The 21,719-nt window shown below is 39.3% G+C and overlaps 1 protein-coding gene across 2 annotated transcripts in view; it reads left to right on the top strand.

Moving 5' to 3' along the window:
* Nucleotides 1–21,719, top strand: part of PDE3A (phosphodiesterase 3A) — a 228,669-nt gene that overhangs the window by 140,111 nt on the left and 66,839 nt on the right. Inside the window, exon 2 of one of the 2 annotated variants that reach the window (XM_085542707.1) lies at nt 3,821–3,871. In XM_085542707.1, coding sequence (XP_085398833.1) covers nt 3,821–3,871 — 51 coding nt within the window. Of the gene's footprint in view, nt 1–3,820; nt 3,872–8,302; nt 8,841–21,719 lie in introns of those variants that run through there. The other variant, XM_015868474.3, reaches the window with a different exon arrangement.

Here is a 21,719-nt window from a genome sequence, read left to right as displayed (position 1 = left end):
AATCTCCAAATAGAAGTGCACATAGAGAGGTGAGAACTGAGCCAAAGATGCTAATTGTTCTTCTTTAGCATAGATATCTCAGCCCCTCATACTGTTCCTTGTTCCTTTGCAGGTATAATTGCATTAGTGTACATCTGTTTTACATACAATTTTTTTACGGGCACAAAGTCTGAAGACTTCATAGTGTTTATAAAAAACAAACAAACAAACAAAGAACCTCTGTAGTGTAGTGAACAGGATCCCACATTAATCGTAGAGAGTGAACTAGCTCTGTTTCACACCTCTTTTACTCTCTCTATGATTTTGATGTTAGGCTCTTTCCATTCCTGCCCACCTCCATTCCTGGCCCTCATGTCTGGTTGATCCAGGAGAGAAAGAGAGGCTGTTTTCTTTACGGACCTGTTAACCAATTTGTAGGGTAGAGTGAGCCAGTTGGCTTCCATGGAGCCCATCTTTTTAAACATTCTTAAACATGCAGGAGTTCTTGCTATTGAAAGCTGCCTTCCTCTCTAAGTGTTAAAACTGCCAGATCTAGGCTTCCAGGGCAGTTTTGGATAAAATTCAAAGTAGATGCTTGCCTTCTGAGCAAGATAAACTTCATGTCAGCGTATGTGAATTTGATTTTAGATTTATCCTACCTTTTCTGCTTCTGGTACGCTTATACTCCAGCACGGTCAGTAACTGAGTAATCTGAAGTCATTTACCATGACTCTGGATCAAATCAATTCCTAGTAGTTTTGGGAGGAAATTGGAGGGTCTGAAACAAACTCTTCTGTTAGTGATAAACATAAATCCTTCTACTTCCAAATGTGCTTTTATGTCTGCCTCTCTGTTTTCTTGCACACACCAATTAAATATATATATTTTTCCCTCATGTTCTGGTTTCAGAAGATTGACTCTGACTCAGGTAGTTTATGTGTGTTCTTTCTGACTGTTGTTATTATGGCTAACAAACTAGAGGGCTGTGCTGCCCTTCAGCAAGACCTGGACAGGCTTGAGAGCTGGGTGGAGGACGGATCAGATGAAATTCAGCAAGTGCATGTGTAGGGTCCTGCACCTGGGGGGGGAATAACTGCATGCATAAGTACAGGTTTAGGAAAGGAGCTACAAAAGAGCTCTGCAGAGAAGAACCTGGATGTTCTTATTGATAGCAGGTTGGCCATGAGCCAACAGTGTGCTCTTGTAGCTAAGAAGGCCAATGGTATCCTGTGGTGTGTTAAAAAGAGCATTGAGGATGGTGATCCTCAATGTCTACTCTGCCTTGGTGACTAGTTGTTAGAGGCAATGACTATCATCTTAGCTGCCTTATCTGACCTGGCCAAAAGGCCCTGGCACAGGAGGAGCAGCAGGGCACAACAGGGGGTGGTAGCAGGGTCAAGGAATTGCAGGAAAGTGCTCTAGGAGCTGTCAGAGATGCAAAACATCAGACTATGACTGAAGAACAGGGTCAGTTGTGCTTGAAGTGGCTACATGTTGCAGAGGACTGGATGTGAGCTTGAGGATTGGTGGGGATCACATGTAATCACCTCTGCCACATATCAGCCTGGTTCCTTTGAGCTCGACACTTAATATTTTTTATACATAATTAAGTTTGACACTTAATTATGTTTCTTAATCGTCGTGTTGTTAGTTAGGCCATCCTTTGCTCTTCAGTAGACTGTGGAGTCAGTGGGGGTAGAAGCAGTGGGATCTCATGCTGCATTATTTTTTGAGGTGATGTGTGCTTCGCTTCCAAGCATCTATAAGAGAACAACAACCACAGTCAGACCTGTAGCATTATGCTTTTTTTAAAACTGTGAAATGGAGCCCATAATTTTTGTGTTAAGTTCACTATTAGGACATTGCTAGTAAAGATGTTCTTTTTCATACTGGAAGTAGCAGGTATCTTGTATCCTTCCCATACCAACCATTTACCAAGAGGCCAGTTTTCATAAACTGCTTAATACAGAAATAAGCAAACACTACAGTATGGAGAAATACTCAGGAAACCTGACACTGCCAGTATTTCCACCAAGAGAATATGAGAAAGAAAAATAGTTGTATTAAAACAAGGTTAGTCATAAGGCTGTATCAGTTTGTTGGTTTTTTTTTTTACAGTATGAAACTTCTGATCTTTGATACTTAACCTGTGTGGCTAGTTTGTCTCCAGTTATGGGAGTGGCCAGTTATATGCAGTAACTTATAGATAGGAGGATATCTAGGAACAACTGATGGAGAGAATACAGATTTCATATGTCTCTGCCTTTCCTCTTTTTTCCGAAGTATTTTTAGTCTCTTTTGTCCTAGGATGACTGTTTTGCAATAAGCATAGGTTGTAAATCTCTTTGCCTACCTCTAATATGGGAGAAGGCTTTTCCTTTAGGAAGGAATTCTGGGGGAGGGGAAAGGAGTAAGAAAATGCTTACAACTGTAAGTCACTGAGCGTCACATTAACCCTCCTGTTTTCATCATTGTATTTTAATATTTGCATTAAGCTGCGCTTTTATGGGTAAGGCAAAACTTACCTGAAAGAGAATCCTAGGCCATTGTGGAGTGGTGAGCTCCTAGGCTGGCAAATGTGTCAGCAGAGCACTGTGCCTCGTCCCTCACTGGGGCCTTCCACGGTTTTTTGGCAGGTTGGAGAATAGCTTTGGTGTCAGTGGTCCACATTTGCACATAACCTGCAGGTACATAAAGCAGCAATGAAAGCTACTGCATGTACTATTTCCTTTTTTCTGTTCCCTCACCATGACACATGGAAAGAACAGATGTATGCTAATTGTATGTTGATTAGAGAAAGAGAGTGAGTGACTGTGTTAGTTATCAGAAAATCATAGAATGGTTTGGGTAGGAAGGGTCCTCAAGGATCATCAGGTCCCAACCGCTCAGCCACAGGCAGGGCAGCCAGCTGCTAGGTCAAGTACTAAATCAGATTGCCCAGGGCCCCATCCAACCTGGCCTTGAACATTTTCACGGATGGGGCATCCACAGCCTCACTGGGCAGTCTGTTCCAGCACCTCATTGCTCTCTCAGTAAAAAATGTCCCCCTGACATCACTATGAAGTATATGAAAGTGTATGAAGCATATTATGAAGTGTAAAAGAAAAAGATGAAGACACTTTTCTTCTGGAGTCCATCTTAGACAAACCAATGCCTGAATACGTTTCACAACACAGCCCCCTGAAGTGCTTTGCAGAGGATCTGAGATTTTAAGTTGGGCTTTAATTAATGCTTCTCTTTAACTCGAGAGCAGCATACTACCATTGCACATCTTCATAATTTCCCCAAGAATCCATCATCTCTATGCTCTGTCTTTACTTTCCTCTTTTATGCAATGAATCCCAGCTTACCTTCTGACAATGTACCTCCATTCATTTATTACCTGGAGAAGTTCTAGAATAATTCAGTGGTGGGACAAAATTTAAGCTGTTGCTGACTTTCATGTCTGGTATGAAAAAATACACTGCTACTTAACCAAGTGTCCACTGGTTTTGGTGATCTCATTGAAATGTCAGCTCTCCTTTTGCCAGTTCAACTGCAAATGTTTGGCTAACACTGAGTCTGACAGTGGAAATTTTATTGGCATTAGTAGCATTGTGCTCATGGTGGTGCTTGATGTGATTTGGCACTGACCATAAAGGTACAAACCTAGAATGATGCATCTGATAAATTCTCACTCATTGTGAAGCTAAAAGCTGTGTGAATTAAATAATATATTTTTTTTCTTTTTTGTTTTCCCCAAAGGGATTTCTTAATGGACATCAAAACGTGAATATTTCAACTAAAGCAAATTGGTGCAATTTATCACTTACCTGTGCTTTTCTTTGTGCTCTATTTTTAGCTTATGGGACATTCTGAATGGGATCACAAACGAGGACCCAGAGGATCACAGGTCAGTTACTTAACATCATGTATTTCCTTTTGTAAGTCTGAGGTATTCGAGAAGGTTTTCTAAGATTGACAAAATCGTTCATTTTATTAATATGTGAAGGATTGAACCAGTAGAAAAAAAGCATAAAATTGTGATAGCTTTCTCTACTGTAATTTCTGATCTCTAATCCAAGCAGTTGAACCAGGCAGAGCTGAGTATTACAGCAGAAAGAAGTTTATTTTAGCATCAGAAGGATGGATGAAAAAGCATTTCTTACCCTGCTGTGTTCAACAGGATAGCAACGCAAAGGAATGCAATTTCAAATAATGTGTATTCTTTCAAAAAATCCTGACAAACTTGTAAAACTTGGACGGCCTTCTCATCTTGTTCAATAATAAAGGGATTAGTGGTGTTAGAACTGTAAAGGGAGGTGGGGGGAAACTATGTGTAGTTACTGGTTTGCTGTTGACTCATCGCTGAAAGGAAGTTACGCTATTACAGTTAATAGCATCACTCTGAAACTCTTTACAATTATCTGTAGAATTAGAATTACTGCAAGGGAGATATTGCTACTAATACGATGCTCATGAATTTTCACGCTTGGGAAAAGCAGTATGTCCCATCTGGTACTGAAATTTTATACATATGCTATTAGGGCTTCTGTATTTTAGATTTGCTTTTCTTTCAGATGAAAGATCTGTGAATACCTATGTCTAAATTGATAATAAACAATCCCTACTGCTAAGAAGCTACCTGCTATTTGCAGCCTTAATTTCAGTAGGGTAGTTCCTGGAGTATCCTTCGTATTTTCCCTTGCAAAAATCACTGGAGAAGTGGCCTTTTTATTAACAAAATATTGTATGTTGATCTGAAAGCTGCTACTTGTTTTGTTAATATACAAGGTTTGCTGTTTCCAATGCATAGCTCTTTTATTAAGCAGTCATTTTACTTTCTTGTCCTTATAATTGCAGAATTCTACATATATATATTTTTTTCCCTAAGATTTTTAATCTTCTGCCTCACATCTTATTTCAAATCCATCTTGAAATCTGCAGGATGTTTAGCATTTCATTACACAGTGTAAGGTGGCTTACGATCTGATTCTTCTGGTAACAGCAAGCTAGTTTTTGATGGAAGGATAGAAAATTCAGAAAATTCTATCCAGTTGTTTGAGAACTTTTGAAAACTGTTAAGTCATGGTACCCCCTGAAAGTGTGTTCCTTCAAAACTGCAGAAAACTGCCTAAGGAAAATAAACTTTTTACACAGGTAGATGGTGATAGAACAAGGGAGACCGGTTTTGAACTCAAAGAGGGGAGATTTAGATTAGGGGGGGAATTTTTTATTGAGAGAGCAGTGAGGAGCTGGAACAGGTTGTCCAGAGAGGTTGTGGGTGCCCCTTCCCTGGAGGTGTTCAAGGCCAGGTTGGATGGGGCCCTGGGCAACCTGATCGAATGCCTGATTTAGTGGTTGACAACTCTGGCTCTGGCATGGAGGTTGAAACTAAATAATCTTTGAGGCAGGTCCTTTCCTACCCAAGCCATTCTATGATTCTATGGTTCTATGAAAATCTGCATAGATGTTCATCTTTAAGTACATAATTTTGATCAAGTTCTTTCTCAGTACTCTTTTATTTCATTTTTTCCATGTGTGGGTGCTATCCAAATTTCTAGAAAGTATTATAAATCTTGGAAGAATGTTGTAAATCTGTCAATCAGTATATACCACAGAAATGTTATGGGCTCTTGAAAAGGATGGGAAAAGAAATGATCCAGGCTCTCAAAGCAGCATGTGGTGTCCTAATACTCCATCACAGGAAATAAGAAGAAATTTTTTAGCAGGGGAACAAAAAGAAGCTTATTTCATTTTGCTGTAGCCTCAGACTTTTTTATATGACTATGAAAACTGTCTCTTGATAGCAGATGTTTAACATAATTCCTTTGAAGGTGAGGAAAAGCTGAGGAGAATTTTTACATACAATATAAAAGATTGGAAGCTTAATCCTTTTTTTGATTCAGTTGCATTGTTTCTAATTTCTATCCTTAATAAACTTACCCTTTATTAAATAAGATCCTGTTTAAAGATTAAGGTGAGTAATCTTCTTTAAAGATGGACTGGAAATTGCCTGTGGGAACTGCCATATGATTGCTTGTGCGGTTTCCCTAGGTCTGAGGGGCTTTCCTCCAGCAGCAATATATGGAATGTGGAAAGAGAGGTGTCTGTTGGCCAGTGACTGGGCAAGTAATAAGAGGGGAAGAAAGGGGGCATGGTTTCTCGTGGTCTTCAGTGATCCTTTAGATCTTATGAGGAAAGTGGAAAGACAAGAAGCCTCCTGTGTGTCACTTGAAAGGAAGTGGAACCACTGGGTTACCATAATGTAAAGCTAAAACTCACATATAAACTCATCATATTATTCTATCTAGACTCATTAAATAGAACTCTAATCCTGTCATGATTTGTTTTAGAACTAGTAGATTTTCTATGGTTTATGTTTGAAATATAAGAGGAAAATATTCCTGTGCGTGTCATAGTTCTTAATGGACCATTTCAAAAATATGTTAATTTTTCTGCTTGTAGGAGTTAAAAGCAAACTGAAGAAGTTGCTAGTAGCACTTGATGTCAGATAGTCTTTAGTCTTATGGGAATTTCTGTTTGCAGGAGGTTGTCTCCTGATCAGCATCCATAATTCAGTAGAACATATGGGATAAGTAAAAAGCTTTACAGTGTTTAACTTGCTCCTGACTTCCATACTAGCACCTCACTCGGTCCTTTACAGACTGTACACCTAAGTACAGGGATCGCTCTGAAAGTAATGCCTCCTATTTATTTCCATGGAAACAGTTAGAAAGAGCACAACAGCACTATTTTGTAGAGCAAGTTCTCAGCTACAAAATGCAATTTTCCAACAGTCACCAGCATTAGCTATGCATGTTTTGCCAGTGATGAACAAGAGCTTTCATGTCATGCTCATAAAAATCTGCACCAGCAGAAGTGATCCACTTTTTCACAGCTTCCGTGACAGTGTCATTGGTAGGAAAATGTTACTCACACAGTTCATTTTTCATTGGCTCCAACAGACAGAAGTCAGAAAGCACCAAATCTAGACCATACAGTGGGTGTGGTAGGGCAGTCCAGCCAAGATTGGCAATGTACTTCACGGTCTTCAAACTGCTATGGGACCTGGTGTTATCATGTTGTAAGAGAAAAGGTGTCTTCTTCTTTGGCTTGACTCTGAAAGTTTGAAACTTCAGCTTAGTCAGTGTCAGAGTTGATGGTTTATATGGCTTCCAGGAAATACAGAATGATCAACCCTTTCCTATCCTAGAAGATAGAGAGCATCACTTTACCCACCAAGGACTGTGCCTTGAACTTTGATGGGGAATTCCCATGTTGCCGCTCCATGGACTGCCCTTTTGACTCCAGCTTGTAGTGGTTACCAGTTAACACTATTGTCCAGAAAACTGTTATCTTCAGCCTCATATTTGTTCAAAATGCACTACCTACTATCCTCACTGTGCTCACATCTACTCTTTGGCCTCCGTGAACATTCAGGAAACATGAATGAATCACTGTCTTCCATTTTTCCTGCATGGTGGAATTCAGTGCCCCACCTCTGCTTCACATGTACTTCCACGTCAAACAGCATTTTGTCGAACTGCCCCTCTGCTGTCTGTTCCCACACAGCAACAAAATGTAACAGGATATTGGTGGGAAGGTTCAGCCTCTACAATATCCACGTCTGACATGTGGGCCAATACAGTAGGGTAGAAGGCATTACTTTCAGAGCAGCCCTTGAATAGTTGTAAACATATGTTTTAGTTTTTAGTTAGGATAGCCTTTCTTTAAAACTCTTGTTACTAGCTTGAATCTCGCGTTGATTTACAAAGAGTAAATGGGAATACATACCTCTTCATTTCTTCCTTCACTTTTTAATCTCTAGAGATAAGACTTCCTGCTGTTAATTCTTCCTGCAAAGAATTTATTCTCTAGATGTGATATCATGCAGAAAGTGCAAAGTGGATTTTACTATGTTCCATGCTTAAGTTTTAAGATTAATACAGACTGAGATCCACAACCGAAACAGCAAAATTAGAATTGCAAGTTAGAAAAATTCCTAAATGTTTAGGAATTTTTACCTCACCTAAGAAAATCTTTCTCACATGTATTCAGGTGGTCTGTAAAACCACATCGTCTAGCTTGTGCAAGGGGAAATATCCATGCTATCCATGCTTATTTCTTATGTCAGTACGTGTAAAATGGAAATGTGACTACTGGAATCAATTCTTGGCATTTAGGCAAATTGTATTTTAATTATTCGATGGTATTTCAAGTGTCATCCATAATACACTTTCTGCAGACATTTTCAAGGACCTTGAGTGCATGGGAGTTGTTTGCTGCTCTGTCATCCAGCCTTGTTTGGCTTGCTGAAGATGTAGGCGTAGCCCCAGGATTCAGTGGAATCGAGTGATCGTTCCTCCAGCATCGTAAAGGGATGGTGATCAGGGAGAGAAACAGTGAGGTCCAGTGTTTTAATTCTCTTTAAATATAAAAAGCTCTCAATTATATATCTGAGGTGCTGCGTTTTACCCCTCCAGTTCCTAAGCAACAGCTATTTTCAGATTGAGTGCGTCTGGTGTTGTCTACCTACTTCATGCTTCTGCGAGGTAATTCGTCAGTGAAAGCTAGGCTTTTCACTATCTCGCCTGATTCCCTTTGTCATGGCACTGTAAGGAGACAGATGCTTTAAAGAAACGGAGGAAGCTTGGGCAAAACTGGTCTGAACCCTGCAGCATACAAAACTTCTGTACGTCGGGGAGCTCTGCCATCTACAGCCATGAAGCAGAGGAGTCAGAAATAAGGTTCTCGGCACTGGTTTGGAAGAAGCGTTTTTCTTGAGTGTGAAAAGCCTCTAGAGCAGATTCAAAACCATGAGCCGGAAATCTCTGTACTTGCTGAAGCGTAGATGGGAGTCGATTCCCGCTACTGACCAGGTACTGTGTTCTGGTGAATCTGTTGTGTCACTGTGCTCCCTTGCAATGCCACTGCAAACAGACCTGCAGTGATTTAGTTGTGATGCTTGAGGTTCTCCAAATACAGTGAGATCCAGCTGATTTTTGCCTGTTGATTCCATGATTAATACCACAAAAATGCAGGCAAAGCCAATTTTACAAGAGCATGTGCTTGTGAGTGTGGAGGTGCCACTGGAGCTCACTATTGCAGGCTTAAGTAACCAAAAGAATGTTCCTGTTCCCAAATTAAATGTTTGTTAAAGGTTTAATTAAAAGGAAGGTGTGAATTGCAAGTATTTTAAACAAATCAGCTGAGGAATTGTGTAATCTACTCCTGGTGGTTTCTTTGTGCATATCTTTGTTGCATTTCTAATCTTAAATATATGTGTCTATGTGTGTGTGAAATGCCTTGTTACACATGGGTATAATGCACTAGCAGAACCTCAGCTTTTCCAGCATTATCTTGGTTGATGCATCATTTCAAGTATGTTAACAAGGACTGGAATAAAGCATATGTAAATGATATAGAACAGATGTAATGTAAAAACTGTAAACCATAGGCAAGACTAATATGTCATAAATGGGAGTAGGATTTGTACATAACCTGCACCTGTAGAGTTCTGTGGGCTTTTTTTTTTTTTCTTTCTGAAGGCACTAAAAGAAATAATTTGAGAAATAATATATAAAGGATAATGGAGGAAGTGGCTTATTACATGCACCAAGTCAGGTTTTCTCTTTGTAGAGCAGTTGACTATGAAGTGTGTCTTTGGATGCTGTTACTGATGGGAAAGCAACAATTTGGTAGATTTTTTTTCATTGGAAACAAAGAAGGAAAGCAGAAATACTTCCTAGTTCTTCAGAAGGATTCTCTTGTACTCTTTTTGTTGAGAGGGGGCAAGGAGGGGAGGCTCCATGCTGTATTCTATAGGGCTGTAGATTTTGAAACCAGATTGGACTGATGTGAACATCTAGAGATCTCATGCATAGTAATAGTCAGAAAAATACCATGTTGTCATCTCCTTCCTATGTTTTCTGTTTAAATAAGAATATGCCTTTTCCTAATTTAAAGGCTTCAGATGAATAATAATTTACCATATACTCTTGATAAGTTGTCCCATTTTGTTTAATACACACGTGAATGTTGCACATATGACTTTGCCTAATTTAAATCTATAACCATATTCATTTGCTACAGCTTTGAATGATAAAAATAAAAAAGCCTTCTTTCAGAATCTATCTATTTATTTATTTATTTTTGCTGAACAGGTACTCAGGCTATTCTTCTGATTTCTAGCTATCATTTAACCTAGCTGAAATACTGAGTTTCAAAGGAATCAGATGTTCTGCTAACTGAAAATATTGATCCAGCTCAGTCAGGCGTTCATAAATGTCCTGGTAAAAGAGGCGTAAATAAATGCTGTATTGCGAGTGTCTCATTTGTTGTTCTTGTTTGGAAGACATAGGGATATAGTGTTAAGCTGCCTCTTGATTTCCTTTTTCCTCTCACATAAATGCATATCCTTGGTTTGTTATGATCAAATACTTTACCATCAAGGGATACCTGCAGTATTTTGATTGTTAATCACTTCATTTTTCCAGTGTTTCCTTTAAATCACTCTAGCTCTGTTAGGTATGAAGTATCTGGAAGAAATAGATAGTCCTTACCTAAGTGTGATGTGTTTCCTTGACCTTGCTGAACTGTGTATACTTTTCATCGTGAGCACCTGAATTACTCTGGAAGATTTTAAAAGAGAAGAGGAAATTTCCCTGGCCCATCTACCACTTGGAGAAAAGCAAGATTCAGTAAGTGAAACATGTAGATGGAGCTGACCTCTAGTCTGCCCTGGTGAGGCTGCATTTAGTGTAGTGTGTCCAGTTCTGGGCTCCCCAGTTCAGAAAGACAGGGATTTCCTAGAAGGAGTCCAGTAGAGGGCCATAAAAATGATTAAGGCTGGAGCATCTCCTGTATGAGTAAAGGTTGAGTAATCTGGGTCTGTTCAGCTTGGGGAAAAGAAGACTGAGAGGAGATCTGATAAATGTTTATAAATATCTTCAGTGAGGTAGAAGGCAAGTGGATGCAGCCAGGCTCTTCTTAGCGGTGTGCAGTGGTAGGACAAGGAGCAATGGCCTAAAACTTGAACACAGGAAGTTCCATACAAGTATGCAGAATAACATCTTTATGGTAAGGATGATGGAGCACAGAAACAGGTTGCCCAGAGAGGTTGTAGAGTCTTCTTCTATGGAGATACTCTGTACCCATCTGGACACCTACCTGAGCAACCTGTTGCAGGGTATCTGCTTTGACAGGGGTGTTGTACTTCAGTGATCTACTGAGGTCTGTTTCAACCCCTGTGATTCTGTGATTCTTTGTGACCATGTGAACTGAACCTGTAAGGATTTTTTGAAGGTACACTAAGAGAGTAAAATGGTGTTTCGCTTCAGTCCCATAGAGATTTCTGGCTGCTGAATCGATGTTGTGCTGAGCAGCACAGGTGGAGTGGGGCTGATGCATGGCAGGAGCTTGTTTGACAACACCTTGCATGAAGATGCACTCACTGCCTAAGATCATGACCACAAGGCAACAGGCAAATTCTTCAGCATCTTAGGCTGATGGTGCTAAATAGTTATTATGCAAAATAATATTGCTGCCTTCTGGTGCCAGTTTGTTACTCAGCTCTACAAAGGATGTGCTAGCTTATTGTTCCAGAATAACCTTGAACAAATCACATTATAGCTTGTTAGATAGGCAGTCAGTAACACTGTAGGTTATTTCTCTATTCATAGAATATGAAATGTGTTTATTTTAGTGAATGACAAAAACCCTCCAAACCAATTTACCTTTATTTTCATTCCTTTTTAAAAATTATTATTACAAAACTACAATGTCAACATACACACAGAAAAATAAAGAAAGAAAGAAAGAACCCCACAACATCCTAAAAGAAGGAAATAAAGCCATAACTTCACAGTGAAGCTTGATTCTCTGTCTGAATGTATCACATAATCTAAAACAGTGACCCAGAGATTTTTACTCCTCATCCTACAAACTTTCCATCAGTTCAAATAACACCCATTCAGGAAAGACAAAAGTGAACAGGTTGAAATTAGGGGGAGAGAAAAAACATGAGCAGTTACAATGGATATAAACAGTGCTTTTGGAGGGGTATGACAGAGTTACATAATTTCATTTTTAATTTGAGGTTCATCATGTAAGCTTACAGACTCATCACAGAAGTCTCCATGGTTTCCAGGGGCTGGCACACTAAGCAGTTTCTTTTTAGTCACTTGTTTTCTTTTTGTGTATATGAAAGAGTGAGGAAGGTGGGTTTGAGTTTGAACCCTGTATTAAAGCTTTATCATTTCAGTTGATGAGGAAAGTCTTACCTAGTTAAATATTTTTATGTGTGGGAGAGCCTGATCCAGTGGGTGTTTTGCATGGGTAGATGTAAGCAATATGATGATGAATTATATGTTAATGTCTTAAAGAAACTCTAGTATCTCATAGTGCTTGAATCTTGATTATCTGCATATCCATATCTCTCCATAACTTCAGAAGAAGCTGTTGTTTTTTTTAGATATGAGGGAACAATATAGTAATCTGTGTTTGTTTTGTTTTCCTCGCACATCCAACAGTTAGGATTGCCTGAACATCATCTGCATTAGAAAATAGTTTTTAAGGCTGTTAAGCTTCAGGTTTTAGTATGGTTTTGAGGGGAAGATCTTTCGATGTTGCTTTTATTTGGTGTATGTGTCTGAGGATCTTGTTTTTTGGACTGATTGTATTTTTTTAATCCCTGATAGCTACAACTGAGAATGATTTCACAGAACAGATATGCATTTAAAATGCTGTGGTAACCAAATGAGCCAAAGGTGATGAGGTGTTAAATACTTGTTGTAATGATGATGAGTATTTCCTCCTGCCTACAATTCCCTGTAGACTTCATGAGCCATACTCTTTGAGTGTAAGTTAGCTTTCTACATGTCCTAAGACAGAAAATTTCTTTGCACGTTATCCCATGATGTAACATTTTAATGAGATTGCCTGTATTTATTTGAATATAAAAATGGGAACAGGATTATAGAAGCCAAATAATTGATACACAGAAGTATGTAGATACTGAGTTCAAAGGGATGTATCATGCAGGTAAACAAAAGTATTGGTAGTATTTCTTCAGCTAGAAATGCATGCTCATAAGAGTATAAAAAGAGGTAATGCCTTTGGTACCTTTAAGTCATCAATTTAGATTTTTATGGATTTGTGTAAATCCAGGGAAGTGATGCCACTTACCTGCCAGTGGTTTACAGCATAAATATATGCCTAGGGTAGTTTACATTTAAGGTTCTGTATCCCGTAGCCTATAACCTATGCAGAGTGTTAAACAGCAAATAAATTGATCCCAGCCTGACTTAAGTCATAATAGAAATTACAAATGCAGGGATTTTTTGGGAGTCTGATATGAGATTACATCATATTTTCAGTCTGTTCATGTATGATTTTATTCTGCTGAATTAAAGCTGTCTTGATGAAATGGAAGAATTTTGCCTTGTCAGGATTGGGAAATTTTTATGGGATTGTTGGCCTTTCTTTCTTGTTGTGTCTTGCCTTTTTGCTCTGAACAATCCTTGCTTATAACCTCTGCACATCCTTGAGGATGGATACTTCCTTTCTAATATGTTTATGAGAATGCTGGAGCTCCTGTGCTTTATTTTACTCTCAAAAGTTTTCTGTACTTGCTCCCAGCTGTACCCTGAGGTTTGGCAGCAGTGTGGCACTGCCAGTTGTCTTTGTTCTAAGCCCTTAAGCCTTCTATACTGGAAGCTGTTGCCCCTGTGAGGCAACACTTGCTTCTTGATCTTGGTAAGGATATTTGCATAGGGGACAGAGGTGGCTGAGGTTGACTCACAAGCAGGCCCAGGACAGGTGACAGGGCAAGCAGTGTCTCCGTCTCTGTTGAAAGGTACACCATCCTGTCATCTTTTGGACCAGGATTAAAACCCTTGGTGTATCAGGGATTCTTGGAACCTGCCTCCTTTCTGTGAAAAAGTCATTAACTTCTTTGTAGAAAAGAAGGTAAGCAGTTGGTATGGGCAAAGAGGACATGGAGCAGTTGATGTGAGTCTGTGTAGGGTTCCTTGGCTTCCCAGAAAATCTGCATTAAATGATTGGATCCACACTTGCTATGGCACCACCATCACAACAGCATGCATTCCTTGTAGGAGGTTTTAGTGACAGCAGAATAAGCACACACATCTGTATGCAGTGCAAGTCAGAATGGAGGTATCACATCAGCAGTCAGTCTGATGGGCTGCAGGAGCAGCAGCATGAGTGACCAAGATCCAAGCTCCCATTGTATCTCCATTGTACCTCTCTATCTTATTCCAATCCGTGCACCTAGATTTTACAGCTTTTTCTTTCATAGTTCATCCCTTCCCCATCTCCACATCAGAAAGAGAATACATTCCTGAAAAAGTTTCTGCTGGTGTACATCACAACAGTGATTCTTGTATCTAACCCTACCTGAAAACAGGTCAAAAAATTGCTTCCTGTAAAGAAAATTTTTGCAGTTTTGTTACTCATTGTTTACAAAAGCTTATCCACTCATTCAGTAGATTTCACAGCTCTTACAGCAGAGAAGGGATTTGTGGACTTCAGGTTGTTATGAGAAAGAGGTCTTAAGGGAGGAGTGTGGGTTGGTAGGAATGGAGCTGAGGCTGAGAGAGAAGAATCACTTTTGCACAGAAGACAAGGTGCAGAAAGCTGAGTCTGGGATGAGAAATAATCTATAAAATACTACCTTGCTTTCCAGCGCAGTAAATAAATATTATAATACAGAAAGCTACCTCAAAGAAATAAACTGCCTCAGATTGTACATTGCTTCACTGAGACACAGGCACTAGTTATGGCTGTGGGACTATTTCTGTTGGGCCCCAGGCTTTCTACCCTGCTGCTGTAATGAATGTGCAGAGGGTGAATGGGGTGGAAATGAGCTTGGCACCAAAGAGAGTGCCCATGTACTCCCAGATGACCCGTGGTGATCACAGATGTTCTGGAGGCAATCAGGTTTGCCAGAATGTACTTTTAGAACTAGGAGCCAATGTTTCCAAAGTGCAACAGAGACGCCATTCATTTCAGTAGGATCAGCTCCAGAAATATGCCTGTCATCTTGCATGCCTTTGGCCAATCAAGAGCTGGGGGGATGTCCTGTCATTGAACATTCTTCCATACTGGCAAGTGGCAGCAAAATGTCCAAAGTGATTCATGAGAAACTGAAGTGTTATAAAAGAAATAGCATATTCTGTTGATGTAGAGCTGTAAGAGGCTGGGAAAGCAAAAGATAGGATAAGTTTGAGTAGCAGCTGAGACACAGATGAAGCAAGGGAACCTTATATAGCCTTCCATATCCATCATTTGTAGAGTGAAGAAAAAACCTTTTAAATGGCATCAGCCGCTCTCTGAATTACCTTCCCCAAAAACTTCTCCATTCCAGTATGATTGGCAGTGGCGTATCAGGAGTGGATTGGTATCTTGATAATGACAACCTTCTTCTAAAAACTCAGTCACTTTGTCATATCAGTATTCTATGTAGCTAAGCAGAATCTAAAAACAGATTTCTGCAAATACTGCCTATCTTTTTGAAAACCTTCCTCTACCATTGATTCTCTCAGGTTTGCAGAGCAAGCCCTCATGCTGTTGTGTCAGTACACTTGTGTGGAAAAGAAACTTGCTGATGATACTCAACTTCAATTGAATATTTTATTTATTGGGTGAGCAAGAAATGATGTTCCCACTTCAGGAAGGCTGCAATTTGAAGGATTGTAGCCATAATGCATTTTGCAGAATAAATCAAAGTTGAGATGAAAATGACAATCTGAAATGACATCCAAGTGAAATGATTCCTTGAAGCTGCATGTGAAGACAGTAAATAGCTAGGAGGCACAACATTTTATTTCGTATTTTAAAAGCAGCGATAGTGGGAGGAGCTGATATTCTGCCTTCTTTTTCCCAAGCATTACCTTAGACTAGAGAGTGCGTATCTACTTCTATGATGCAGAGATAGGTTGATTGTGACAGCTGGATCTGGAGGACAAGATTGTGAACCACTATCATTTGGAACAAAGGAACAATATGTTTTTCTCTTTGGGGTGATCATGTTCCTGAAATACTCATATATTACCCTTCATTTCTCTCATCATCACAGTGTACCTTTCCAGTCCAACATTTTTCACTATTTTATTTTCATTTGTTTTCAGATACCTATGTTTTAAGCTATGTAAGTTTTCTGACAACATATTCTATTTCTTAGTCTTCTGGATTACAATCTTCAGCTCAAAAAACAAGTTAGGAGAGACAATCCATGTGTATTTTTCCTTTTTCAGTTATCCACTTGCAAACTTTAACAACAAAACCTGGTGCATCCGTTACATTTGTTTATTGGTATAGGGGTGCTGAAATATGCTGGCTTCTGATAAGCAAATTACTGGCTACCTTTAAGTGCCTATACAGAATCTGGGAGTCTTTCACAGAGTGTTAAAATTCAGAGCTTAAGTACAAGCTAAAGCCATCTGCAGGTTTTCAAATTGCATGTTCCTCAAATTGCCAAAATTTGGGCGTGCTAATGCCAATCTCTGCAACAAAAAATAGACCCGAGAAAGTTCTGAGCCCACACTGCATCTCAAAAAGATTAGCAATTAATAATGATAAAAAATTGTCCCTTCATCTTCTGGAAATAGCTATGCTGGATGAAATTTTCCCAACACAGGTTAAATCTTGGAAAACGTGGAACTCTTCAGTGCAAGTACTGAAAGGTTGTTTGAAAAGTATAGAAAACTGATGACAGGAACTTATGAAAGAAATTGATGACCAACATAACAATGGGAAATAACAGCTTTCTTGTAATAATGTTTTTTATAAAAAGTAAAATTTTATGGCACTTTATCTTCTGAGATGATGAAAAAACTAATTTTCAACTTCCCTCAGCTATTAAAAGCTCAGAGTTGTGCCACAAGGTGTCCTTTTTATATATAGTAGCATCTCAGATTTCACTTACTGTTGATGTGAGTCCCAGGTGTTTGTCACCTCCCCAAGTGTTGATCGCAGTCATAAATTTTTTGCATTCCTGTTTTCAGAGATAAACCCAATTATGGAATGAACATGGTTAATTTTCTGTGTTTTTACTGAGCAGTAATTGGATCTAGTCTTTATCCAGGCTATTTCCACTGGTATGTTAACAGTAACATTACTAGAGGATGTGAGTGGCTCTGACCTTCCTTGCAGTTTCACAGTGTAACAGTCCTTTCTTGTTGGAAGATGTCTTCAATAATGAGGACAAAATGGACTGATTTTCCATTGCAAAATTGGTTCAAAAACGTTTTTATTATTATTATCTTTTTTTTTTTTTTCCTTAGTTATTATTATTCTGTGCTTTGTTTTGGTACTGGGGAAAATGCGTATGCTGTAACTGCTGCTCTTTGGGATAGTTATAAGGAATAAATAAGGGAAAGCATTTCCTATTGTTCCTTCCTTACAGAAACACATCCTGACTCTAGTAGCTCATTTTATGAGTTTCCCAGTGGAAAAGCTCACAGCTGATCAGCTCTGTCCTCAACACCAGATGTTCTTTTTCTGCTTGATTTTAGTATAGTGCTGTAATTTTGTTCTGTGTCTGATGGATCAGCATTCAAAATTTCAAAATGAAATATTGGAGCAGCCTCCTGAGATTTTTGAATAAGCCATAGCTGTAGTAAATCTTAAAGTCAAGTCATAAAAAAGAAAATTTCATGTTGGGTTGGATTTTACAGATCAAAGGTTCATTGTGTAATAGGTCTGCATTGCTCAATTTTCAATTCCTGAATAACCTTGAATGTTATAAGAGCAGTATGAATTCTTGCAGTCCATAAAGGAAGTCTGGAGATTATCAGACCTGAATCTAGAGTTCATAAATTTTGATTTATTGGACTTTATGGGGAACTAAAAGAGCTACTTGTCATGGTGAATAGGCAGGCCTCTCAAAAAAAGGTAGAGGCATCAGTTATTAAACAGAAAAGAAAAGAAAAGAAAAGAAAAGAAAAGAAAAGAAAAGAAAAGAAAAGAAAAGAAAAGAAAAGAAAAGAAAAGAAAAGAAAAGAAAAGAAAAGAAAAGAGAAAAAAGAAAAAATTAATCTGCTTGAATAGATATCTTCATTAATGACCTGGGCAATGAACAAAGTGCAACTTCAGCAAGCTTGTAGATGATACACATCTGGTAGAAGTGTCTGATACGCCAGAGTGTTGTACTGCCCATCAGGAGGACCTCAGCACTATGGAGAAATGGGCTGGTAGAAATTCATGAACTTCAATAGAGGGAAATGCAGAATCCTCCCACATGTATTAGTAACCCCAGGCACCAGCCTAGGGACTTACTGGTGGGGAGCAACTTTGAAAGGAAGGATCTTGGGGTTTTGCTGGACATCATGGGTTGAATAAAGGAAACGGAGCTGGTCTACTTTTCAGTAGAGCCCAGTAAGAAGAAAAAAGGTAATGGGCATAAATAGGAATTCCCACTTAAATGTAAGAAAGAACTCATTTACTGAGAGGGGAGTTGGATGCTCCAAGAAGTAACCAAGGGAATTTGTGGAGTATCCATCCTTGGAGATATTAAAATCTCAACTAAGCATGGTTCAGAACAACTTGCTCTAACTGTCGCAGCTTTGGTCAAGGTTGCTGAACAGGGTGATCTTCAGAGGTCCTTTCCCACCTTCAGCCCATCTGCTGTCCTCTGTCCTGTGTAGCTGTGAAGATAGGTGACTGGTATGGCACTCTGTTTTGCCCCTAAATTGCAAGCAAGTGGTTTTCTTTCAGTAACTTTAGCAGTTCAAGTTTATGATGGGAAGCATTATTACTACCCTGTGCTTTTCACTGATAACATTCACATATTTACTAAATGCAGAATTGTCAAGAAGGTCTTACTGAAAGTAATGCTGCAGTGTACCACTCTGTGACCTTTGCAGTTCTTAATTCATCAGCTGATGTCCTTCCCACTTCTGGATAATGCTGGTAAGAGGGACAGAAAACTCTAGAAAGAGGGGTTGTGTTGTTTATGACCTTATCCTGCTCATTGAGTTGTGGAAGGAAAAGGTGAGCTGCAGAGTTGCAAAGACTCTTCCTCTCTAATCTCAGCCCCTAGAAGTAGTTGGAAGGCACATGACAGTAGCAGATGTTTCCCTTTTCATTTTTCCTACATCTCCCCTCACACACACCACACCACAAAGAAAAAGCTGTAGATGAAGAAGCCAGAAAAAAAATCTTTCCAAACAGAGCTGGAACTTTATTAAAAACTGGCTACCAAGGTAGTGATTTAAAGCATGTAATCCCTTCTTAGACTACTTAGATAGTATTTTGGTAGAAACCCAGGTAAACGTTCTGCTTCCAGTAACTTTGCTTCTGAAGCAGAACAACTCAGTTCTCAAAAAATGAGCTCTAAAAATGAGGGGAAAAAAAAAAAAAATTGTTATTACCATCTATTATTCTACTGGAATCTGGCAGACAATTTGAAGTTTTCTTTTGCATGTAGTTTTGAAAGTCCTTGTGCTTTTCTCACGCACATGCCCACAGCTTCTGAGTAAACCCCACACATGTGGCATTTTCAGTTTTCACATGCAGGATAGAGAGACTTAAATCTTCAAAGTTAGGTGGCAGATGTGACAGAGATGTGGAATGAAAATGGGCTTTTTGCATGTCATAGAAAAACAAGCCAGTTTTTATAGGTGTCTTAAAATAATAAGTGTCTGTACATAGGGATTGTGTTTTAGGACTCCTGGAGGGTTTTATGTACTTGCTTCTTTTAAATTAACAGTTGGAGTTCGGAAAACAATCTGCAAATAATTATTTTGTATTAAGTTATTCATTAAGATGTAGTGAATAGAATGGGGAAGTAGCTGACAGCTGGAGTTGTGGCAGTATTTTCTATTCCTTACAACTCTGTGGGAAGTGAAAGTGATCAATATCAGAAGTCCATGATTAGCATCTCAAAGGATCAAGGTTTCCTTTGAGGAAGGGCTCTCTCAGAATGGGGATAGTTACTGGGATTTTCATGTGGTTGCATTCTCATCACAAAAACAGGTAGATTTTGACTCATTTCTGTCTAGATAGGAGTCGTTAGAAAATACGATTGTCCCAGTGGTTTCTCTGTTTAGCTCCTACCTCCTGTCTTATAAAGAGACCAACTTTCTTGTTTGTGCTGTTATTAATGTCAACATGGGCATAGCTTGATGTTGGTGGAGGAGCAGCACAAGGCACAGTTTTTCTTTCATCAAAGCATATGGTGCAGTCAGCTGTGATAACCCCACAAAACATACATAGGGTATAGTAGGGCCTGCTTTATAGTGCTGTATGTTTGCTTGTTTGTTTGTTTATTACTGAAGAGCAAACAGAGCATGCAAGAGAAGGAAAAGTGGAAACTGAAATGTAAATGTTAAATGTAAATTGTAGTGTAAAAAAGATTGTTGTGAATCTGTAAGGCACATTATCTGGTCCTGTATCAGACACATTTTTCAGAATAAATCTCGTAATCTCTTGGCATGGGATATCCCATTGGCTTTGGGACTGCAAAGGCAGCACCTTTCTTTCAGGACTGCAGTTCTCCTTCCCCACTACCCCAGTACTGAGTCTTAGAGTTGGGAAGGAGAAACTGGAAAAGTTATGCAACTGGTTGATGGATTCCTAAGATGCTCAAGGTCGTAGGGATGTGCTATTTTTGTTCCTGCAGGCATTTAAAAAAATGTGCTTCCAACATTTTGTTTTGGAATTATTGCTGGAGTTCTGAAGTCCAGGAATTTTTAGCAAGTCCTCACCATGGGAGCAGAAAGAAACAAATCCAAGATATTTTAATATGGCACACATAGTTCTGCTGTTGCCAAAGGGAAGTGCTCTACTTAAATGTCAAGATAATGTTAGCAACAACTGACTTGAGAGAAATAATTTGGTGATTCCAGTCCAGTTAGTACTGGTCAGCTGTCTTTCATAGAAAACTTTACCACAGTATTTCAGTGCTTGCAAGGTGTTTACTGTGTAATGGGTATGTAAACTGCACTCTCCTTGTTCCCTCAAGCTGGGTTCTTCAGAGTCCTTAGTAGGATAGGTGATCCTTCCTTTCCTAGAATCTCTCACGTGTTCCAGAGAGAACCACTGGACATAACAATCACATAAAGACATGGCAGAGTTTGGGGATCAGAAGGTTTACTTACCGTTCTCTTTAATTAGACATTGAGTTTCTTGATTTCATTTGCCTTTGCAAGGGAAATAGAAAATCTGTATTATTTTGGCGCCTCCGGTGGCGCAGTGGTAGGAACGCCGCTTGCAACACCAGAGACCTGGGTTTGAATCTCCCCTGTGGCGCAAATGTTAGAAGTGCCGCTCTGCATCGGGTTGGACTTGATGATTTCTAAGGTCCCTTCCAACCCTCACGAGACTGTGATACTGTGATACTGCGATTTTAATTGGCATCATTCTTCCCATTGTGGTACTTCTCATTTGGAGTACTTTTCTCTTTTTCCTCTCATTTGCCTGATTTAGTGTTCAGTTTTGGGCACATCAGTACCAAAAGGACATTGAGGTGCTGGAGCAGATCCAAAGAAGGGCAACAAGGCTTGTGAAGGGCTTGGAGAATATGCCCTGTGAGGAGAGACTGAGGGAACTGAGGCTGTTTAGTCTGGGGAAAAGGAGGCTGAGGGGAGACCTTTCTTCTCTCTTCTAATACCTGAAAGGTGATTGCATTGAGAGTGGGATTGGTCCCTTTTTTACTGGTGACAGGTGACAGGACAAGGGGAAATGGCCTCAAGTTGCATCTGGGGAGGTTTAGGTTGGATATGAGAAAAAACTTCTTT

The sequence above is a fragment of the Coturnix japonica genome, chromosome 1 (assembly GCF_054131305.1).
Source record: "Coturnix japonica strain WE chromosome 1, WE-NBRP24, whole genome shotgun sequence".
Taxonomy (NCBI): Eukaryota; Metazoa; Chordata; class Aves; order Galliformes; family Phasianidae; genus Coturnix; species Coturnix japonica.
This window is presented reverse-complemented; position numbering and strand designations above follow the sequence as displayed.